The sequence below is a fragment of the Mobula hypostoma genome, chromosome 2 (genome assembly GCF_963921235.1).
Source record: "Mobula hypostoma chromosome 2, sMobHyp1.1, whole genome shotgun sequence".
In the NCBI taxonomy this organism is placed as follows: domain Eukaryota; kingdom Metazoa; phylum Chordata; class Chondrichthyes; order Myliobatiformes; family Myliobatidae; genus Mobula; species Mobula hypostoma.
Genome location: NC_086098.1, coordinates 156,172,832 through 156,195,594, shown reverse-complemented (window position 1 = coordinate 156,195,594; position 22,763 = coordinate 156,172,832). Strand labels below are relative to the sequence as shown.

The 22,763-nt window shown below is 39.5% G+C and overlaps 1 protein-coding gene across 1 annotated transcript in view; it reads right to left on the bottom strand.

The window, feature by feature from the left end:
• The window catches only part of ppil2 (peptidylprolyl isomerase (cyclophilin)-like 2), a 389,068-nt gene that overhangs the window by 251,652 nt on the left and 114,653 nt on the right, over positions 1–22,763 (bottom strand). The window contains exons 9-10 of the mRNA XM_063040908.1: positions 21,590–21,665; positions 13,788–13,948 (exon numbers count right to left, since the gene is read on the bottom strand). Of these exons, the coding sequence (XP_062896978.1) occupies positions 13,788–13,948; positions 21,590–21,665 (237 nt within the window). The remainder of the gene's footprint in view (positions 1–13,787; positions 13,949–21,589; positions 21,666–22,763) is intronic.

The window sequence follows — 22,763 nt, the reverse complement described above, 5'->3', positions numbered from 1 at the left end:
TGTGTGCCTTTTCTTTCTTTTCCACATTTCTCTCCTTTGGGGGCACAACAAAAGAACAGAGGAAAAGTAATGTAAAACAGATCTTTAAATCTGGCAAGAAAGAAGTCCAATAGATCTACTTGCCTTGGTAATTTATGCACCTGCATGATACCCAGCTATGCTTGCCTTTCCGCCTTTTCTTTGCATACGTGTTCCAAGACTTCCCTTGTAATGCTCCCCAACTCTTTCTGCACTACATTGACAACTGCATTGGTGTTGAGCTAATCAACTTCAGCAATTTTGTCTCCAAAGCACAGATTTCATGTTTGAAGGGAATTGACAGAAATAGGAATAGTGGGACTCCTCCTACTGTCATTGCATGCAGTAGATGCGTTTCTCAAACAGCTCCGTTCTTTTTAAATTACTGAATCCAATCTGCTTTGAAAAACTTACTTTTGGAGTATTATGATGTCTCGTGCTAAAACTTCAAAAAAAGAAGAGGATCCTTCTGTGACTATGGAAGCTCTTGCGGAGTTAATTCAGAAAGCTCAGAGCGAAATGTCTGTACAACTTTCGGGTGTATGTTTAAAAATTACCACAGATCTTAAACGATTGGAGACTCTGCTGCAGACTTTGCAAAACACTTTACAGGAACGTACCACTCAGATTCAAGAACCTGAAGATGCTTTAACCAGACTGGACACTAAGACGGATGAATTGGAAAAGCTCAGAGATAAACAATCGAAAATCGTTGAATCTTTAAGACAAAAGATTGTCGCTTTAGAGAATAGATCAAGAAGGAACAATATACAAATTTTGGGTCTTCCTGAGTTGGTCAAAGGCAAGCGACCTGCAGAATATTTTGCAAATCTGTTGGTTTTTTTTGTTTTCTGATGTTTTGGATACTCCACCAAGAATAGACTGGGCACACCGAATCCCAGTGTTTAGACCCGCTTCTCAACAAAAACCTCGACCTGCGATAATTGCTTTTCGTGACTTCCAAACTAAGATTTCTATAATTCGCCAATCTCGTCGGTTAGGTATGATTAGTTTTGAAGACTATAAGATAAGACTGGTCGAAGATTATTCATCTGAGGTATTAAACGACGTTTTATGTATAAAAAGGTTATGGCGGAGTTATACACCAAAAGCTATAAAACTTCACTAAATTACCCTGCTTGCCTCAGGATCATTTTGGAAAATGGATCTCCTAAGTGATTTTGTTCAATTGAGGAAGTGAACGATTTTCTTCAGGCCAAATCATGTCCAGAAGACTAACTGTTTATTACTGTATCATATAAATTAAGCTTCATTAGTTTGACCAATTCTTTGTTGTTGGGTGTTTGCAATCTAATGGCTTAGTATGTTTTTTTTTGAACAATTCTCTCCTCTATTCTCGTATACTCTTATAATTAGTTTCTGTTCTTACGTATTTTCTTTGCTGAGTTAATTTTTTTTCAACATGATGTTTTGAACTCTTCTTTAGCTCTTTGGAATAATATTTAGTCTATCAACTCCAGAAGTTTAAATGTTTATTTCTGCTTCATATAACCTTGTTCCCTCAGTTTGACTGATTAATTCGTTGCAATTGTGCAGTTTACTTGTTTATTACTTTTCTCTTTGAATAATTTTTTTTTTGATATATTTTCATAAATAATTCTTCTTTTTCTTCTCTTTTTTATTTTTCTGTTTGGAAAATTAATAGACTTAACTTCAGTAAGTTTTCTTTGCAATTATTTTTTGCAAACATTATGTTTCGATTTTTTAAAATTCTTTTGAAGGTTATTTAGTCTAGGTTGGAATTCATTCTGTACTAATCTTTTCTTCTCTTGGAGCTTTGCCAATAAGATGTTGGGGGAGGGATTTATCAGTAGATTAGCTTTCGCCCTCACTTGGGTGATTTTTTTCCTGGGGGGGGGTGGACAGGAGTGTTTTTTTTATCAGCTGTTTGGTTATCCCTGCCTCATCTATTGCTTGGTCAAGCACTTTGAATTTTTAAGGTTTGGATTTTTGGTATATTCCAGTGGTTTATGTTTAACCTCTGTTTTAAACATAATCAAATGGTATACAATATTAATTTTCTTAGTTTAAATATGAAAGGTTTAAACCACCCTGTGAAGTGCAATAAGGTTTTTATCTATATTAAGAAATTGAATGCCTCAATTTTTTTTTTACAAGAGCCACATGTTCGTAGATCTGACTGTGGGCGCCTGTTTAAACGTTGGAATGGTCTAGTTTTTCATTCTTCCTTTCAAGCCAAAGCTAGAGATGCTTCGGATTTTGACAATTCAATTGCTTTTGTTCAACATGATGTAATGTCTGACCCCAATGGGTGGTTCGTTATAGTCTCAGGGAAACTAGATAACAAACTAATGGATGTGGAAGCATTGGAAAGGGTACAGAGGAGATTTACCAGGATGCTGCCTGGTTTAGAGAGTATGGATTATGATCAGAGATTAAGGGAGCTAGGGCTTTACTCTTTGGAGAGAAGGAGGATGAGAGGAGACATGATAGAGGTATACAAGATATTAAGAGGAACAGATAGAGTGAATAGCCAGCACCTCTTCCCCAGGGCACCACTATTCAATACAAGAAGACATGGCTTTAAGGTAAAGGGTGGGAAATTCAAGGGGGATATTACAGGAAGGTTTTTTACTCGGAGAACGGTTGGTGCATGGAATGCACTACCTGAGTCAGTGGTGGATGCAGATACACTCGTGAAATTTAAGAGACTACTAGACAGGTATATAGAGGAATTTAAGGTGGGGGGTTATAAGGGAGGCAGCGTTTGAGGGTCGGTACAACACTGTGGGCCGAAGGGCCTGTACTGTGCTCTACTATTCTATGTTCTATGTTTTTGCTAATCTCTATGCTCCGAATATAGATGATCCTGGCTTTTTTGAACATTTTTTTTCCTTTTTACCAGACTTAAATTTGTACTCTTTAATCTTGGGAGGGGATTTTAATTGTTGTCTTGACCCTGTTTTAGACACGTTCATCTTTGAAACGATTGAATATTAGTAGATCTGCCTCCTACAGGTAAAAGGACCCTGATAGCAGTTATTTATAGGCCTCCAAACAGCTGCAGTGATGTGGACTACAAATTACAACAGGAAATAGAAAAGGCTTGTTAGAAGGGCAGTGTTATGATAATTGTGGGGGATTTTAACATGCAAATGGATTGGAAAAATCAGGTAGGCACTGGATCTCAAGAGAGAGAAATTGTAGAATGTCTGCGAGATGGCTTTTTAGAACAGCTTGTTGTTGAGCCCACTAGGGGATTCGGTATTGTGTGATGAACCGGAGGTGATTAGAGAGATTGAGGTGAAGGAACCCTGAGGAGGCAGTGATCATAACATGATTGAGTTCACTGTGAAATTTGAAAAAGAGAAACCGAAATCTGATGTGTTAGTATTTCAGTGGAGTAAAGGAAATTATAGTGGCATGAGAGAGGAACTGGCCAAAGTTGACTGGAAAGGAACACTGGCGGGAAGGACGGCAGAGCAGCAGTGGCTGGAGTTTATGCGAGGAATGAGGAAGGTGCAAGACAGGTATATTCCAAAAAAGAAGAAATTTTCAAATGGAAAAAGGATGCAACCGTGGTTGACAAGAGAAGTCAAAGCCAAAGTTAAAACAAAAGAGAGGGCATACAAGGAAGCAAAAATTAGTGGGAAGACAGAGGATTGGGAAGTTTTTAAAAGCATACAAAACTAAGCAGGTCATTAAGAGGGAAAAGATTAACTATGAAAGGAAGCTAGCAAATAATATCAAAGAGGATACTAAAAGCTTTTTCAAGTATATAAAGAGTAAAAGACAGGTGACAGTAGATATAGGACCAATATAAAATGATGCTGGAGAAATTGTAATGGGAGATAAGGAGATGGCGGAGGAACTGAACGAGTATTTTGCATCAATCTTCACTGAGGAAGACATCAGCAGTATACCGGACACTCAAGGGTGGCAGGGAAGAGAAGTGGGCGCAGTCACAATTACAACAGAGAAAGTACTCAGGAAGCTGAATAGTCTAAAGGTAGATAAATCTCCCGGACCAGATGGAATGCACCCTTGTGTTCTGAAGGAAGTAGCTGTGGAGATTGCGGAGGCATTAGCGATGATCTTTCAAAAGTCGATAGATTATGGCATGGTTCCGGAGGACTGGAAGATTGCAAATGTCACTCCGCTATTTAAGAAGGGGGCAAGGAAGCATAAAGGAAATTATAGTCCTGTTAGCTAGACATCGGTGGGTTGGGAAGCTGTTGGAGTCGATTGTCAAGGATGAGGTTACAGAGTACCTGGAGGCATATGACAAGATAGGCAGAACTCAGCATTGATTCCTTAAAGGAAAATCCTGCCCGACAAACCCATTACAATTTTTGAGGAAATTACAAGTAGGCTAGACAAGGGAGATACAATGGATGTTGTACATTTGGATTTTCAGAAGGCCTTTGACAAGGTGCCACACATGTGCTACTTAACAAGATAAGAGCCCATGGAATTACGGGAAAGTTACATACGCGGATACAGCATTGGCTGATTGGCAGGAAACAGAGAGTGGGAATAAAGGGATCCTATTCTGGTTGGCTGCTGGTTACCAGTGGCGTTCCACAGGGGTCCGTGTTGGGGCCGCTTCTTATTACATTGTACATCAACGATTTGGATTATGGAATAGATGGCTTTGTGGCTAAGTTTGCTGACAATACAAAGATAGGTGGGGGGGCCGGTAGTGTTGAAGAAACAGAGAGTCTGCAGAGAGACTTGGATAAATTGGAAGAATGGGCAAACAAGTAGCAAATGAAATACAATGTTGGAAAGTGTATGGTTATGCACTTTGGCAGAAGAAATAAACAGGCAGACTATTATTTAAATGGGGAGAGAATTCAAAGTTCTGAGATGCAACGGGACTTGGGAGTCCTCGTACAGGATACCCTTAAGGTTAACCTCCAGGTTGAGTCGGTAGTGAAGAAGGCGAATGCAATGTTAGCATTCATTTCTAGAGGAATAGAGTATAGGAGCAGGGATGTGATGTTGAGGCTATATAAGGCGCTGGTGAGACCTCACTTGGAGTACTGTGGGCAGTTTTGGTCTCCTTATTTAAGAAAGGATGTGCTGACGTTGGAGAGGGTACAGAGAAGAATCACTGGAATGATCCCGGGAATGAGAGGGTTAACATATGAGGAAAGTTTGTCCGCTCTTGGACTGTATTCCTTGGAGTTTAGAAGAATGAGGGGACACCCTTCGGATATTGAAAGGCATGGACAGAGTGGATGTGGCAAAGTTGTTTCCCATGATGAGGGAGTCTAGTACGAGAGGGCATGACTTAAGGATTGAAGGGTGCCCATTCAGAACAGAAATGCAAAGAAATTCTTTTAGCCAGAGGGTGGTGAATCTATGGAATTTGTTGCCACGGGCAGCAGTGGAGGCCAAGTCATTGGGTGTATTTAAGGCAGAGATTGATAGGTGTCTGAGTAGTCAGGGCATCAAAGGTTATGGTGAGAAGGCGGAGAAGTGGGACTAAATGGGAGAATGGATCAACTCATGATAAAATGGCGGAACAGACTCGATGGGCCGAATGGCCGACTTCTGCTCCTTTGTCTTATGGTCTATATCCAATCTTTTCTAATGAAATGTGACATTATTGATGTATGGCCTTTTTTTCACGCAATAAGTAGAGAATATTCCTTTTTTTCTCATGTTCATCATACCTGTTCCAGGATTGATTATTTTTGTGTCGATAGTCATTTGATACCCTTCTGTTCGATCCTGTGATTATAAAGAAATTGCTGTTTCAGATCATGCCCCCGTTCTTTTATCTTCCAGCTGTTTCTCGATCAAACAGATTTTGGCGTTTTAATCCAATTTTACTATCAGATAAGGCTTTTTTTTTACAATTTTTAGAGAGTCAAATTACTTTTTTCTTTGAAGAGAATATGCTTGACGGCACTTATTATTATTATTTGGGATGCTTTCAAGGCTTATATTAGAGGCCAAATTATTTCCTATACTGCAAGCATTAAGAAAATAGCTAATAAGGAGAGAACTGACTTAGCCAATCAGCTGAAACATTTCGATCAAAAATATGCTTCTGATCCCGATCCCGTTTTGTGTAAAAGATGTGTGTAAGTTAAAACTAAATATGATCTGCTCTTAACTTACCCTGTTGAAACTCAACTTTTAAAACATAAAAGTCAATTTTATGTTCATGGTGATAAAACGGGCAAACTTTTGGCTAATCAACTTAAAACTTTAACAGTTAAACGTCAAATTAAGGAAATCTCCAAAGCAAATGGTGACAAAACTTCTGATCAATTAGAAATAAAAGATACTTTTAGAGACTTTTACACTAAACTGTATAGTTCAGATTCCCCTAAAGCCAATTATGCTATGAATAATTTTCTGGATCGTTTAAACATTCCCTCACTTTCTGAGGTTAATCGAAAATGGTTAGATCAACCTTTTTTTCTGAGGAAACTGTCCGGGTTGTCCATTCTCTGAGTTCGGAGAAGGCTCCTAGTCCTGACAGATTTTCTGGAGAGTTCTACAAAGCTTTTGCTCCTTTGCTTATTCCTCACTTACTTTGTTCTTTCTGACTCTTTTAAATTAGGTAGGTTGCCACAATCTTTTTATGATGCCTCTATTTCACTTATTCTCAAAAAGAATAAAGGTCCAACTGATAGCTCTTCCTACAGACCTATTTCTTTACTTAATGTTGACGCTAAAATTTTATCTAAACTTTTGGCTCATAGGATGGAAAACATTCTGCCTTTTACTAACTCTGATGACCAGACCGGATTTATTAAAAATCGTTATTCTCATTTTAACATTCGTCGTTTACTGAATGTTATTTATTGTCCCTCTAAAGAAACTTTGGAATGCATGATTTCTTTGGATGCTGAGAAAGCCTTTGACCGGGTTGAATGGAATTATTTATTTAAAATATAAGATAAATTTAAATTTGGCCCCAATTTTATTCAATGGATTAAATTACTTTACTCATCTCCCACTGCACAGGTTCTCACTAACTCTCAGAGTTCTAAACCATTGTCCTTTGAGTCCTTTGCTTTTTGATTTGGCTTTAGAGCCTTTAGCCATAGCGTTTCGTGAATCCGTTGATATATCAGGTATTTTAAGGAGGGGTATCACTCATACGGTGTCGCTTTATGCTGATGACGTTTTGCTCTACATGTCTAATGTGGAGTCCTTTCTACCCACAATACTCTCTTTACTTTCTGAATTTAGTCAGTTCTCAGGATATAAACTTAATCTTCACAAGAGTGAACTTTTTCCTTTGAATAATTTTGTATCAGTTAACTCTGAACTTCCTTTTAAAATTGTGAGAAATCAATTTACGTATTTGGGTATAACAATTACTAAGAATTATAAATTTCTTTATTAAGAAAACTTTTTCACTCTTTTAGAATACGTTAAGAAGGTACTTTCAAATTGGTCTCCCCTTTCTTTATCGCTGATTGGACGTAGTAATTTTATTAAAATGAATATTTTGCCTAAATGTTTATACTTATTTCAAGCCCTACCTGTCTTTATTCCTAAATCCTTTTTCTACTCTTTAAATTCGATTATATCTTCTTACTTATGGAAGTATAAAATCGCACGATTAAACAATGTTCATCTTCAGAAAGCTAAAAAAAAAATGGGGGATTAGACCTTCCCAATTTTAGGTTTTACTACTGGGCAGTCAACATACGCTACCTTACATTTTGGATATATTACATTAGTCGTGAAGAATGTCCGGTTTGGGTTTCTTCAGAAGTCAATTCTGTTAATAAATTTTCTGCTATTTCTCTTGGTTGTTCAATTCCTCTATCCTTAAGTAATTTAACTAATAATTTTGTAGTTAAACATTCTTTGAGGACTTGGTTACAATTTAGAAAATTCTTTGAGTTATTTGGTTTATCACTCTCTAGTCCCATTTTTTCCAATTTTTTTTTAAACCTTCTTTTAAAGAGTGGAATAGACTAGGTATTAAATGTTTTCAGGATATGTTTGTTGGAGATAGACTTTCCTCATTTGATCAACTATATTAAATATAATCTTCGTAAAGCTCACTTTTTTAGATATTTACAAATTAGAGACTTCTTGCGTTCTTGACTTTATACATTTCCTAAATGTCCAGATAAAAATTTAATTGATACAATTTTTACTTTGAAACCTTTTCATAATGGATCTATATCTAATATTTATAATATGTTGTTGGCATTGAAAAACATTCCGTTAGACAAAATTAAAAACCCCTAGGAAATGTGACCTACAGATTTCAATTGATGAGGATACTTGGAATGAACTTTTTTAACTTGTTCACACCTCTTCGTTATGAGCGCGTCACTCTCTTTTACAATTTAAAATGGTTCATAGAGCTTATATGACTAAAGATAAGTTCTCTTGTTTTCACTCAGATTTTTCTCCATACTGTAGTAGGTGTAATGTCGAAGAGGCCTCTCTAATTCATATGTTTTGGTCCTGCCTGCGGCTTGATAAATTTTGGAAAGAGGTATTTCAAACTTTCTTGGAGCTTTTTAAAGTAAACTTTAAACCCAACCCTCTGACTGCCTTGTTTGGTATTGTTAGAGGAAATGATTTTATTCTTAAGCCGAATGATTTGCATATTTTGGCTGTTATTTCTCTTTTAGCCAGAAGAGTTTTGTTGCTTAAATGGAAAGATTCCGCTCCACCTACTCATGCCCATTGGTTGATTGATGTTATGGCACGTTTCAATCTGGAGAAGATTAGCTGTTCTATTTCTATGCCTAGATAAGATTTTTTCACCATTATAGAAACATAGAAACATAGAAAATAGGTGCAGGAGTAGGCCATTCGGCCCTTCGAGCCTGCACCGCCATTTATTATGATCATGGCTGATCATCCAACTCAGAACCCCGCCCCAGCCTTCCCTCCATACCCCCTGACCCCTGTAGCCACAAGGGCCATATCTAACTCCCTCTTAAACATAGCCAATGAACTGGCCTCAACAGTTTACTGTGGCAGAGAATTCCACAGATTCACCACTCTCTGTGTGAAGAAGTTTTTCCTAATCTCGGTCCTAAAAGGCTTCCCCTCTATCCTCAAGCGGTGGCCCCTCGTTCTGGACTTCCCCAACATCGGGAACAATCTTCCTGCATCTAGCCTGTCCAATCCCTTTAGGATCTTATACGTTTCAATCAGATCCCCCCTCAATCTTCTAAATTCCAACGAGTACAAGCCCAGTTCATCCAGTCTTTCTTCATATGAAAGTCCTGCCATCCCAGGAATCAATCTGGTGAACCTTCTTTGTACTCCCTCTATGGCAAAGATGTCTTTCCTCAGATTAGGGGACCAAAACTGCACACAATACTCCAGGTGTGGTCTCACCAAGGCCTTGTACAACTGCAGTAGTACCTCCCTGCTCCTGTACTCGAATCCTCTCGCTATAAATGCCAGCATACCATTTGCCTTTTTCACCGCCTGCTGTACCTGCATGCCCACTTTCAATGACTGGTGTATAATGACACCCAGGTCTCGTTGCACCTCCCCTTTTCCTAATTGGCCACCATTCAGATAATAATCTGTTTTCCTATTTTTGCCACCAAAGTGGATAACTTCACATTTATCCACATTAAATTGCATCTGCCATGAGTTTGCCCACTCACCCAACCTATCCAAGTCACCCTGCATCCTCTTATGTGGACCCTTTTGGAACTACTTTCACAATTTTCGATTTGGTCAGCAATGAGGATAGCTATTATATGTTTGAATTTACGACTATATGTCAGAAATTTTTTTCCTTTTCTTTTAACCAAACAGATTTTTTTTTCTGTATTTTTTCTCTTTTTTTTCTATTTTGTTATGGGGTTTTGATTTTGCTTTAGATTAGAATAAAATATACCTTTTCAATATTATGGTTAATTTACAATACATAGTTATGGGGAAATTCAATCTCGTTTCTGTTTCCATAACACCATAATGTATTTTGTATTCGTCTATGCAAGTAATTAATAAAAATATTGAAAAAGAAAGAAAGAGGAATAGTGGAAAAAATGGCATTGAGGTGGAAGATCAGACATAATTCTGATCAATGTCAGAATGGGTTTAAATGGGAGGCTGCCCTTCTATGCTCTAAGTTCATGTATTCTTGCACTAAATATTAGATAATTTTAAGAGAAGCAAATCTTTTGTTTTCAAATGGCAGTTTTGATGGAGCCTCCATCACTAATAGGTGACACAGTTTATTAAAGTTACACAGGCAAGCTTCAGTTATTGAATAATATCAGCATTGAAAGTACAGGCTTGCCAATTGTAGAACAATATTACATTCTATTGAAAGAATCAAAAGCACGAGTCTTTTTTTTTGTTTTCACAATCTGACTGTATTTAACTTGTATTTTATTATATTTTTCTCTGCAGCCAGTCTTTATGGTTTGTTACTCACTGTGTCAACTTCTGGTAGTACATACAATTGGGAAACAGTGAGCTGCAGAAATCATGTGATTAAATTCCTTCCTATTTGTGTATTGTTAAGTTCATGAAGTATCAAAAAATTCCATATTCCCTGTTTATTTGAATGATGTATCAGCTATCTTTCTGTTTGATGCAAAATTAATCACATTAGTGCTTTTACATTTAGATCTAGTTGCACATTTGCCTTTCTAATACTTGCTCTTATGACGAAGGAATTGTGTGTCTGCTAGCTTGTGTTAAAATGTCAAATTTTTACATATAGAAGACATGTTCAGCATAGAATTTCTAAAAAGGGTTTTGTATTGTGAAGTATCTTTCTACTTCACCTTTTCACACAATAGGTACTGTGAACCACCCTTCAGATCACCTGGATGTTCTGGGTTGGTGTCTGAATGAAAAGTTGGATACTAGAAGTTTCCTTCTAGGGGTTGTTCTAAAACACCAAGTCAAAGTCACAGCACAGTTCTGCTGTTTAATACTGAAACATTCCAATCACAGATCCGACCAGTCCCCACTTCTCCACCATCCTCCTCCAATTAGCAGAATCGGTCCTTGGGCTCAGCAATTTCTCTTTAGGGTTTTCCCACTTTCTCCAGACTCAGGGTGTAGCCATGGGCCCCAACTATGCTTGCTTTTTCATTGCATACATGCTCCAAGCCTTACCTTGTAATGCTCCCCAACTCACTCTGCGCTACATTAACAACTACATTGGTGCTGCTCATACACCCATGCTGAGCTAATCAACTTCAGTAATTTTGTCTCCAATTTCAAACCTGTCCTTAAATTCACTTGGTCCATTTCAGACATCTCTTTCCCTTTTCTCAATCTCTCTGTCTCTATTTCTGGAGACAAACTGTCTACCAATATCTTTTATAAACCTACCAACTCCCACAGTTATCTAGACTATTCCTCTTCCCACTCTGTCTCCTATAAAAATGCTATTCCCTTTTCTTGAATCCTGTGTCCGCCACATCCATTCCCAGATGAGGCTTTCCTTTCCAGGACATCAGAGATGTCCTCCTCCTTCAATGAATGGGGTTTCCCTTCCTCCACTATTGATGCTCCTATCATCTGTTTGAAGAAATTTCCCTTCATGTCAATCCTAAATAATCTACTCATTATTCTGAGACTGTGACCAATGGTTCTAGACTCCCTGACTAAGGAAAACATCCTCTGTGCATGCAGCCTATCAAACTCTGCACAATATTTTTATGTTTCAATAGTTTCCTCTAATTTTTTAAATTCTAGAGAACACAGGCTTAATCTATACAATCTCTCTTCTTAAGGCAAAACTGATGTTCCAGAAGTGAATCTGCAACCACCCCCCCCCCCAACACCCCATGGCATGCATATTCTGTTATGATTAAGGAAATTAAAACTGCATACAATATTTCAGGTGTAGTCCCTTGTATCAAATGTTTACATCCAATATGTCTTCCTAATTGCTTAGTGTTCCTGAGTTGATTTGGCATAATGTGCACAAGAGTATCCAAGTCCCTTTTAACATCAGCCTTTCCTAGTCTGGCACTATTTAAAAATTACTTTTCTTTTCTGTTTTATGCTCCAAAGTGGACAATTTCCCATTTTTCTGCATTATATTTCATCTGCCATGCTACTGCCCACAAACTTAACTGGCCTACATCTCCTTCATTCTCATAATCCTGCCTAGTTTTATAGCATTAGTTATGAAATATAGCACTGATATAGGTTATGAACAGGTCAAGCAAAAACACTCATCTCTGCAATAACCACTCTCCCAACCTGCCAAACTAGCAAGACCAGTTTATTCCCATCTCTGGCTCTGTTAACAAATTTTCTTCTTACGCCAGTATACTACCCCTAATCCCAAGAGCTTTAACCTTGTAAATCAATCACTTGCATGGTACATTATTAAAATCTTTCTGAAAATACCTATTCTATTCAACTAGTAATATCCTCAAAAAGTTCCAACAGAGTTATCAATCACAGTTCTGTTTGGTAAAACATTGCAGACTCTGCTTAGGTTTTTTTTTCCTAGGTGCTTCTGAAAGAAAAGCTAGGAAACTACCGAACAACATGAAATTACATAACATCTTCAACATTAAAATAAACTCTGATTCATGGAATAACTTGTTAAAAGCATCTTAATCTTAGCAGAGTACTCAGCTCTCAATCACCTTGCATTTGCTGTCAGTATATTTGACGTGAACTGCTCTAAATTTCTGTCTAATGGGCATTCATAAATCTTACATATTTAATAGAGAAGAAACTGAAATTTTCCAAGTAAATGACATTCAGATACCTATTAGTTTACATTTAATTCCTTAAGGTCGTCTTAGCCAGGGGAGGTAGTGGGGATAAACTCACACTGCCTATTAAATGCTCCCAATAGCATGCTTCTCAAATAGCCTCTGACAACCAAGTCCAGCTCCTGGTTAGCTACTAAGCCGGGTGGAACCAGTTATACTGACAGGTTTCTGGCACTTTAAAATCAGCTGCTTCAGGTAGATAGGGCTCAATCAGTCATGGTTGACAACTCACCTGGAAGGAAAACTTTGATCTCAAACCTCCACTGACTTGCAGCTATACCCACTCAAGCGGAAGGCTTTGGGAGTAAACCCCAAGGTAAAATCTGGAGCTGGAGTCCCTAAGGCAGACCAAAGTTGAGTTCAACATTGACTGCAACACCACTGGTGTCAAACTGTATCCATCTCTGCAGTTCCTTTGAATTCATCAGCTGTGCGGAGAGGGGCAGCATGCTGCATGGGCAACAGCTTGTTCTCCATATCCTAAATACAAAATAATCTGCAGATGTTGTAAAAGATCAAAGCAACACTTTCAGTATGCTGGATGAACTCAGCAGGTCGGACAGCATCAGTCAGAAACGATGAGTCGATGTTTCGGGCCGGAACCCTTCGTCAGGACTGAAGAATGAAAGATGGGGAAGGATTTGAAGAATGCTTGTAGCATCAGTTGATAACCAGTAATTTGAATTAGTGGTCTATCAACTGACGCTACAAGCATTCTTCAAATCCTTCCCCATCTTTCATTCTTCAGTCCTGACGAAGGGTTCGGGCCCGAAACATCAACTCATCGTTTCTGACTGATGCTGCCCAACCTCCATATCCTACTGCTCTGGCTTGTGTATCACGTAGACAGCTAGAATGCAATATCCATGAATGACCACCAACAATGGAAGGCCTCAACTGCATGAAAACAGAGGGCAATTTGTCATTTGAAATTTTTCTCCCAATTTGTGTTGACAATCTTCCCAGCTTCCTCACAGATTAAAACTATTGCTCCTTTCCTTTAACATGGTACTTTCATTATCAAGAAATGCCATCATTTATTATCATATATTAATGAATACTTGAACTCACCGCGTTTATTTTATCCACTTCCTTTTTCCCTGGTTCTTTCATAATAGACGCCAGCATTTCATCGCCTTTATAATCTCTGTATAGTTCAGACAGAGTTTCCCTTAGCTCCAGACTGGTGTTTTTCAGATAGTAGGATGGGTCTGACTTTGCTTTCTCCTCATCTAGAAAATATACAGGATATGAGTGAAATTCTAAAATATTATTCTTTTCTTTTGGTTCTGTGTGTTACAGAGAAAACCAGAGGAAATGAATTTCAGCTCTTGCATAAAATTTTTTTATTGAAGTACCTAACTGATTGAGAATACATTGTTTTAATTAAGCACACCACCCAAGTTATTCTGAATAAATCAAGTGACTTCACAGGATATTGTGCCAACCAGTTAAGTAGTGATGCCCCATTCAGCAATACCCTGTCTAGATATTCAATCATTTGAGATAGGGAGCAGAAACAGGCTCATCAGCCCACAGACTAGGCCACTAACAAATAAAGCAATTAACTAATCCTACACTTATCCTATTTTATTGTCTACTTGCAATAAATAAAACAGGTGTGACGCAAGAGATTCTGCAGATGCTGAAAATATTGAACAATACACAGAAAATACTGAAGGAACTCAAACGGGTCATCCAGTATCTATGAAGAGAAATAAACAGTCAATATTTTAGGCTGAGACTGGTGAAGGGTTCATTTCTGTCCAGAGTTGCTGCCTGACCTGTTGATTTCCTCGAGCATTTTGTGTGTGTAGCTCAATAAAGCAGTCTTCTTTTCATCTGAATTTTGTCTCATTTCATATTGGCAGTCCTCCAGTACCATGCCCAAATAACCACTGGTGTGAACTAAGAATAGCTATAGCTAAAATTCTTGAACCTCAAATTTCGTGGAGTATATAATCCAGGCTAATTAACTGTATAGACAAACCACAACTTTTCTTCCAACTGACTGCAAGCAGTTTTCATATTTTCTTTAATCTTTCAAATCTAATTCCAATTCATTATATTCATTACAAATGCATCTCTTCATAAATTGTTTTCACACAGTAGGAACCAGGACCACATTTCAAGCTTAGAGATCTGCAATGTAATGTAATAAACTCCTTCCTTTGGTGTCACCAGTGAGTGTACAATTCAACATGAACCTCCCTAATTACATGGATAAGTGCACTTGCACAGCGAAATTAAGAAAGAAAGAAAAAGGTGATTGATAATAATAAAACAACACATTTGTTATTGAATCAGAGAGAGATAAAGCAAGGCCTTCAACTATCAAGGACCATCTCCACCATCAACTACCTAATTACACTGACCCTACATTAATCCCATGTTCTCATCAAACCCTCACTAGATCCAACCATTCCGAAACACACAAATGCAACTTACAACATCCAATTGCTCTCCTAACTTCAGATTCAGATTTATTAATCACATGCACTTTGAAACAGCCCATCCAAGGATGTGCTGGGGGCAGCCCCCAAATGTTGCCACACATTCCAGCAACGATGTAGCATGCCCACAATGTTCCACAGGACAAAACAAGCAGCAATAACAACAATTAAACATAAACAGCAAAGCAAGCCCCTTTCCCATTCCTACCACCCTCCCAACACACACACAATCACACACCCAGACAGGCCACCAAACCCAGGAAAGGCCACCTTAGGGCTTCCAGTCCTTGTCTCCAGATTCTCAGACTCGCAGACATCAGGTCTCCAGCTCTGGACTTCATACAAGACTTTGATTACAAGTTTGATCTTTGGACTTCTGATCCCAGTGACTCTTGACTCCTTTGGGCTTCTGCATTTGATCTTTGACCTTCAGGCTTCGACCTTTGGCTTTGCCCTCTGGACTTCACCAGCTTTAACCTTCAAGCCTCTACTACCAGACACACACGGACCTCGATTTCAAGACTTGCACAGATCTCTGACCCCAGTGCCCTCATGACTACTGCCTATACCTGGATCTCACCCAGGACCGGTCTCCAACCTCGGGATTTCTGATATACTCAGCACCTGTGACATGACTTTCAGGATTGCTGATTTTCAACCACAGATTGCTGACATTCCACTGTGGAGTGCTTCGACCTGGACTTGAACTCCTGCTTAGGCTCTTCATTAACTACCCTGGACCTCCAACTCTCCCACATCCCTGTCCTAAACTGTAACCTGACCCCCAACTCCCCTCTCATCCCTACAAACCCAAAAAGTAACAACCAAGTTTGAGCCATGACATCGTTCACATCACCTTGACCAGAGCCAACCTGCACATCTTTGCAATGTAGGATGAAACTGGAGAACCCAGAGGAAACACTGGCAGTCACAGGAAAAATATGCAATATCTACACCAACTACAACAGAGGTCAGGATTAAAATTAGGCCTCTGTCACAGTGAAGCAGTAAAACCACCAGCTACACAATTAAGCCACCCTAGATATCACAAGCATTGTGAAAAGTAAAGAAGTGTAATAGCAAAATCAGTGCATTAAAGCTGTTTCACTAAATTCCATCACCATCCGCTCAATACAGTTCAACAAATGGTACTTTCCACCCAGTGAAGAAGCATCTACGTCCACATCTAACCAAAAGAGCAGAGCAATTAGCTTGAATTGGGAAAATGGATGAAAGTGACATGCCTTTGTAGTGCAAACAACAGGAATTCTGCAGATGCTGGAAGTTCAAGCAACACACATCAAAGTTGCTGGTGAACGCAGCAGGCCAGGCAGCATCTCTAGGAAGAGGTATAGTCGACGTTTCAGGCCGAGACCCTTAGTCCTGACGAAGGGTCTCGGCCTGAAACGTCAACTGTACCTCTTCCTAGAGATGCTGCCTGGCCTGCTGCGTTCACCAGCAACTTTGATGTGTGTTGCCTTTGTAGTGAATAACTTCAGACTTGAGGCAAAATCAAAAATGAGCCATTTTTAATTATTGGGTTCAGGGAAGTGCCAAGTTTTTAACCTGTTGATATAGATGGCATTGCTACACCTTGCTGTATTTCGTTGCTGTATACCAAAATATCACCATAGGTTGAAAATTTCAATGTTAGTCTTGAAACCAACTGGCAGTTTCTCAAAACTAAAGGAAATGGTGAGCTTGATTAGACTGATAAACACTGGCCAATGAAGGACTGGACAGACCAGAACATAGAACATTACAGCAGTGTACAGGCGTTCAGTCCACGATGTTATGCTGAGCTTTTAACCTACTCTAAGATCAACCTAACCTTTCCCTCCTACATAGCCCTCCATTTTTCTATCACCATGTGCCTGTCTAGCAGCTTCTTAAATGTCCCTAATATACCTGCCTCTATCACCACCCCCGGCAGGGCATTCCATGTACTCCTCGCTCTCTGTGTACAAACCTACCTCTGACATTCCCCATGTGCTTTTGTCCAATCTCCTTAAAATTATGCCCTCGTGTATTAGCCATTTCCACCCTGGGAAAAAGGCTCTAGCTGTCCACTCTACTTATGCCTCTTACCATCTTGTACACCTCTATCAAGTCACCTCTCATCCTCCATCACTCCAAAGAGAAAAGCCCTAGCTTGCTCAACCAAGGATAAGGCATGTGCTGTTGTCTCCCCAGAACAATACAACAGACTGGACTGATTCTTAGAATGAGAGAGTTAATCTAGTAGTACAAGTTGAGTAGATTGGGCTAATGTTGTTATAAACCTAAAGATATTCATAAATACAACATAGAAACAGACATTTTGAAAAGTAGTTCATGCTGAAAAAGATGCCTATCCAAGCCAATCCCATTTGCCTCTTTTGGCCCAAATCCTTTGAAATCTTTTCTATTCATGTACTTATTCAATTATCTTTTCGAGGATATTTTTGAACTGCCACACACTTAGATCAACTGCCCTAGCACTCTGCTATGCACCTGCAGAATACTGTGCACCTGTGTAGGGCAGATCAGCCCATGCGAAGAAAATAGACCCTTTGCTTAACGAAGCCTGCTGAATAATCATGGGCACACTGCACCCCACACCCACTAACATCATTTACAGACTTGCAGGCATTGCTCCCCCAGAGATCCAAACACACACTACAACAAAAATTGAAAAAGGTAAACAGAACTCGGATCCATGGTACCCACTACACCATCATGTGCCAGTTTCCAACCGCCTAAAATCGAGGGAAAGCTTTGCTACAGTGGAGGAACTACTGTATGGAACATCCCCCCAAACATACAGGATTGACCTTTGGCAACAAACAGAAGCCAGAAACCCACCAAACAATACAGCGCAAGACCCCACAGAAATGTTGCCAGATGGGGCACTGCCTGACAGATGGAAGTGGTGCACTCTCAACAGAGCGAGAGCGGGAGTTTGTAGGGCGGGAGACAATATGGTGAAGTGGGGTTTAAAGACCAGCGAATCCTGTGAGTGTGGCGAAAGGGTGCAGAACATTGAACACGTTCTGTGCAACTGCCCACTCTCACCTGATTTAGCTGACACTGACCTGCTCAACATCAACCAAACAACACTAGAGTGGCTGGCTGGCTGTCTGGTGTGACAAGCTATGAAGTGACCAGCTTGTCTACCTGTGACTGCACTTTCATGGAACAATAGACCTGAACTCCACTCTCTCTGTTTCACAACACTGTGAAAGTCCTACTTTGATTGACGTTCAAAGTGCAACAGACTTTCTTGAAGTAAACTCCATTTGTCATCCTTCAGCCCACTTACCTAGCTTATCAAGATCATTCTGGAATTTTTGATTTTCTTCTCTGTCAACATTACCTTCTATTTTAGTGTCATCTGCTAACTGCACCCTGTAAATTTGCATCCCAATCATTGATATAGATGACAAGCAATGAGCCAGCCCTAACTGCTGAGGTACATCATTAGTCATAGTCTTATAGTCCAAGAAGCAACCTTCCATCATCATTCTCTGCTTCCTACCATTAGGTCAACAGGTATCTAACTAGCTCTCTCCGATTCCTTGCGATCTAAACTCCCAGAGCAGCCTACCATGAACCCAATCAAAGGCTTTACTGAAATCCATATAGACCAAGCTTTTATCAACTTCTTGGTCAGTTCATCAAAAATATCAATTGTTTGTAAGGCATGATCTCCCCTACACAAAGCTATGCTCACTACCCCTAATAAACCCCTGCCTTTCTACATGCACATGTAACTTATCCCTCAGAGCCCTCTACAGACTGGCAAGTTTCTGGTTCTTCTTTACACCACTTCTTAAATAAAGACACAACATTCGGTCAAAAGGCACAATATTCACACAAAATGAGGTATGTGCAGAGTGGGAAGGTGAAGGCATGATAGACAGGGGTGATAGACATAACCAACATTAACAGGTTGGTTAAAGTTATAAATGATATTTTATGATATAGTATTTGTCTCTCCAAATATTGCTAACTGAAGTGTATATTCCTGCATTCCTATTTCTATGAAATTATACCAACAATGATTGGCAGTATTGAGGGAAGAAATGACCCCTTCCTCAGCTATATGCCTGACTGCTCCTAAAAATAATCTGTAAGGACTCTCCTTCCCAACTTTCCCACACTCCTGCAGAAAAAAAAGCTGAGGAGAGACCAGTTTTGCTGAAAGGTGTTGGCCCGAAACATCAACTGTACTTTTTCCATAGATGCTGCCTGCCTGCCCTGAGTTCCTCCAGCATTTTGTGTGCGTTGCTTGGATTTCCAGCATCTGCAGATTTCCCCTTGTTTGTAGAGACTTTGGTGATTATTTACCAGAATTTTCTGGACTCTGGGCAGGTCCTGATGGATTTGAAGACAGCAAATGTCACACCACTGTTCAAAAAAAGATGTAGGCAAAAGGCAGGTAACTATAGGCCAGTTAGTTTAACATCTGTAGTTGGGAAAATGCTTGAAGCTATCATTAAAGAAGAAATAGCGAGGCATCTGAAAAGAAATGAATCCATCAGGCAGACACAGCATGGATTCAGCAAAAGCAGGTCCTATTCGACAAATTTACTGGAGTTCTTTGAGAATATAACAAGCGCAGACATTATTTATTTGGATTTCCAGAAGGCGTTCGATAAGGTGCCACATAAAAGACTTATCCATAAGATAAGGATGCATGGAGTTGGGGGTAATGTATTAGCATGGATAGCGGATTGGTTAACTAATAGAAAGCTGGAAGTTGGGATACATGGGTGTTACGCTGGTTGACAAACAGTGGTGAGTGATGTGCTGCAGGGGTTGTTGCTGGGCCTGCAACTGTTCACGATATACATTAACCATTTGGAAAAGTAGTGTATCTAAATTTGCTGATGATACTAAATTGAGTGGAAAAGCAAATTGTGCAGAAGACACAGAGACCCTACAGAGAGGTACAGATAGATTAAGTGAGTGGGCAAAGGTTTGACAGATGGAGTACAATGCTGGCAAATGCCAGGTCATCCATCCACTTTGGAAGGAAAAAATGAAAGAGAAGATTATTATTTAAATGATAAAAATTACAGCATACTGCTGTGCAGAGGGACTTGGGAGTGCTTGTGCATGAATCACAAAAGATTGGTTGGCAGGTACAGCAGACTATCAGGAAGGCAAATGGAATGTTGGCCTTCATTGCTATAGGGATTGAATTTAAGAGCAGGGAGGTTAGGCTGCAACTGTACAGGGTACTGGTGAGGCGGCACCTGGAGTACTGTGTGCAGTTCTGGTCTCCTTACTTGAGGAAGGATATACTGGCTTTGGAAGTGGTGCAGAGGAGGTTCACCAGGTTGATTCCAGAGATGAAGGAGTTGGACTATGCGGGGAGATTGAGTTGCCTGGGACTGTACTCTCTGGAATTCAGAAAAATGAAAGGAAATCTTATAGAAACATATAAAGTTATGAAAGGGATAGATAAGGTAGAGGCAGGAAAGTTGTTTCCACTGGTAGGTGAGACTAGAACTAGGGGACATAGCTTCAAGATCTGGGGGAGCAAACTTAGGACGGAGATGAGGAGGATCTGCTTTTCCCAAAGAGTGGTGAATCTCTGGTACTCCCTGCCCAATGAGGCAGTCAAGGCTACCTCAGTAAATGTATTAAAGACAAGGCTGGATAGATTTTTGCATAGTAGGGGAATTAAGGGTTATGGGGAAAAGACAAGTAGGTGGAAATGAGTCCATGGCCAGATCAGCCATGATCTTATTGAATGGTAGAGCAGGCTCAATGGGCCAGGTGGCCTACTCCTGCTCTTATTTCTTATGCTCTTATGTAAATCAAAATATTTTTCAAGATTTAGTCTACAAATAACTTTTAAAGGAGACTATTAAAATCCAATGAAACTCAATAAATTATGTGAAATAGAAAGGTATAGTTATTCCAGACCTGCAAGGTAGAAGATAAATTGCAAAGAAACGCCGTGACAATTAAAATGAATTTATGAATTGTCTATTCTTGCATCTATTTAATGTTCCTACACTTATACTTAAGGAAGATTTCCTACTTTCTACAAAGAATTTCACAATCAAATGATGCTTCTTTAAAACCAACATTTGTGGGCCGGCTGGTGGCACAATGACATCAGCGCCGGACCCCGGAACAGAGGTTCCCAGGTTCAAATCCAGTCGGGGCTGCTCCCAAGTACACTTTCCATCTGTGCTGGGTTGAGTGTTGAGATCGCAACTCTACCTCATAAAATAAAAGGGAAAAATACTGCGAAAATGGCTGTATGAGGAGTGGCGCGCCACACAGTCTCTCTCTCTCTTGCTTGGTGCCTTGTAAAGGCTTGAAAAAGACATCATCTCGCGCACGCAGATGCACACACGCACATGCCAAAAAAAAACAAACAAACCAACATTTGCAGAGCTATGAGTGAGAGAAGTTCTTTACCTGGATCAGGAACCTTTATGCCTCTTTTTACATGGAAAAAGTTCGAAACATTAAACTTATCAACATTGGTTGGATCCTGCAGATAAAAGTTAAAGAAACAGAAATTACAATTAAGGCCAAAGAACATAAAACTCAGAAATATCTTTTGTTCTATATATAATAAGCACAAGTTTGAGGATTTTATCCTTTGTACTTTCTTGTCATATCTTGTTCTGCAACACTTGTTTAAGGAAAAAGATACAGCTTCAGGGGTAATAACACAGTTTAAATAAAACAGCAGAAAGCCAAGTTGTTCTTCAGCTGTCAGAGCTGTTGTGGTAGAGTGATCAACCTACAAGATGCAACTGATTTTATTCCTATATAGTTCAGAACAGCAGGCTTCACTGTGCATTGAATTCTACTCAGCGCGATGAAAAGGGCAAATGGAAAACAATAATGTACTTGCTCATTACATACACAATCACACTGGCATTCACTGTAGTATACAACTTGTCAACTGGACAAATTACTTTCAGAAATTGGAGGGGGTATGAAAAGAAACTGTAGGTAAGAAAAGGGGAAAGTACAAAGTGGCTGGGCTATAGGGGTATATTAAGAGTAAAGAGTAGCTAAAGAGAGAATAGGTCCCGTTAAAGACCTGTAAGACAAAGGAGCAGAATCCGACCATTTAGACAATTGAGTCTGGTCCATCATTCTATCATGGCTGATTTATTTCCTCTCAACCTATTTTCCTATTTCAGATCACCACTCAGACTCCAAGGACAGCATTACAGTCTGCCCAATCTCTCCCTATAGCTAAATTCCTCCAATCCAGACAACATTCTGGTGAATCTCCTATGCATCTTCTCCAGCACAATACGGCTTTCCTAAGAGACCTGAACTGCATGTAATATTCCAAGTGTGGCCTAACCAGTATTTTGTAAGGTTGCAAGATAATATCACAACTCTTATATTCTTTGCCCCAATCTTTAAAGATAGGGAGTTGACATGGCCTCTTCACCACTAGACTGCATTATATCTTTCAGGGAACTATAGACTTGGACCCCTATATCTCTCTGTGCAACAACTTTCTTTTACTCCCTTGCCAATTTACAGTATTGTTACATACTTCATGGATATCTTGTGACTGTCTTATGAGGATGATGTAATGGTCTTGCGGAGGTCACATGATGTA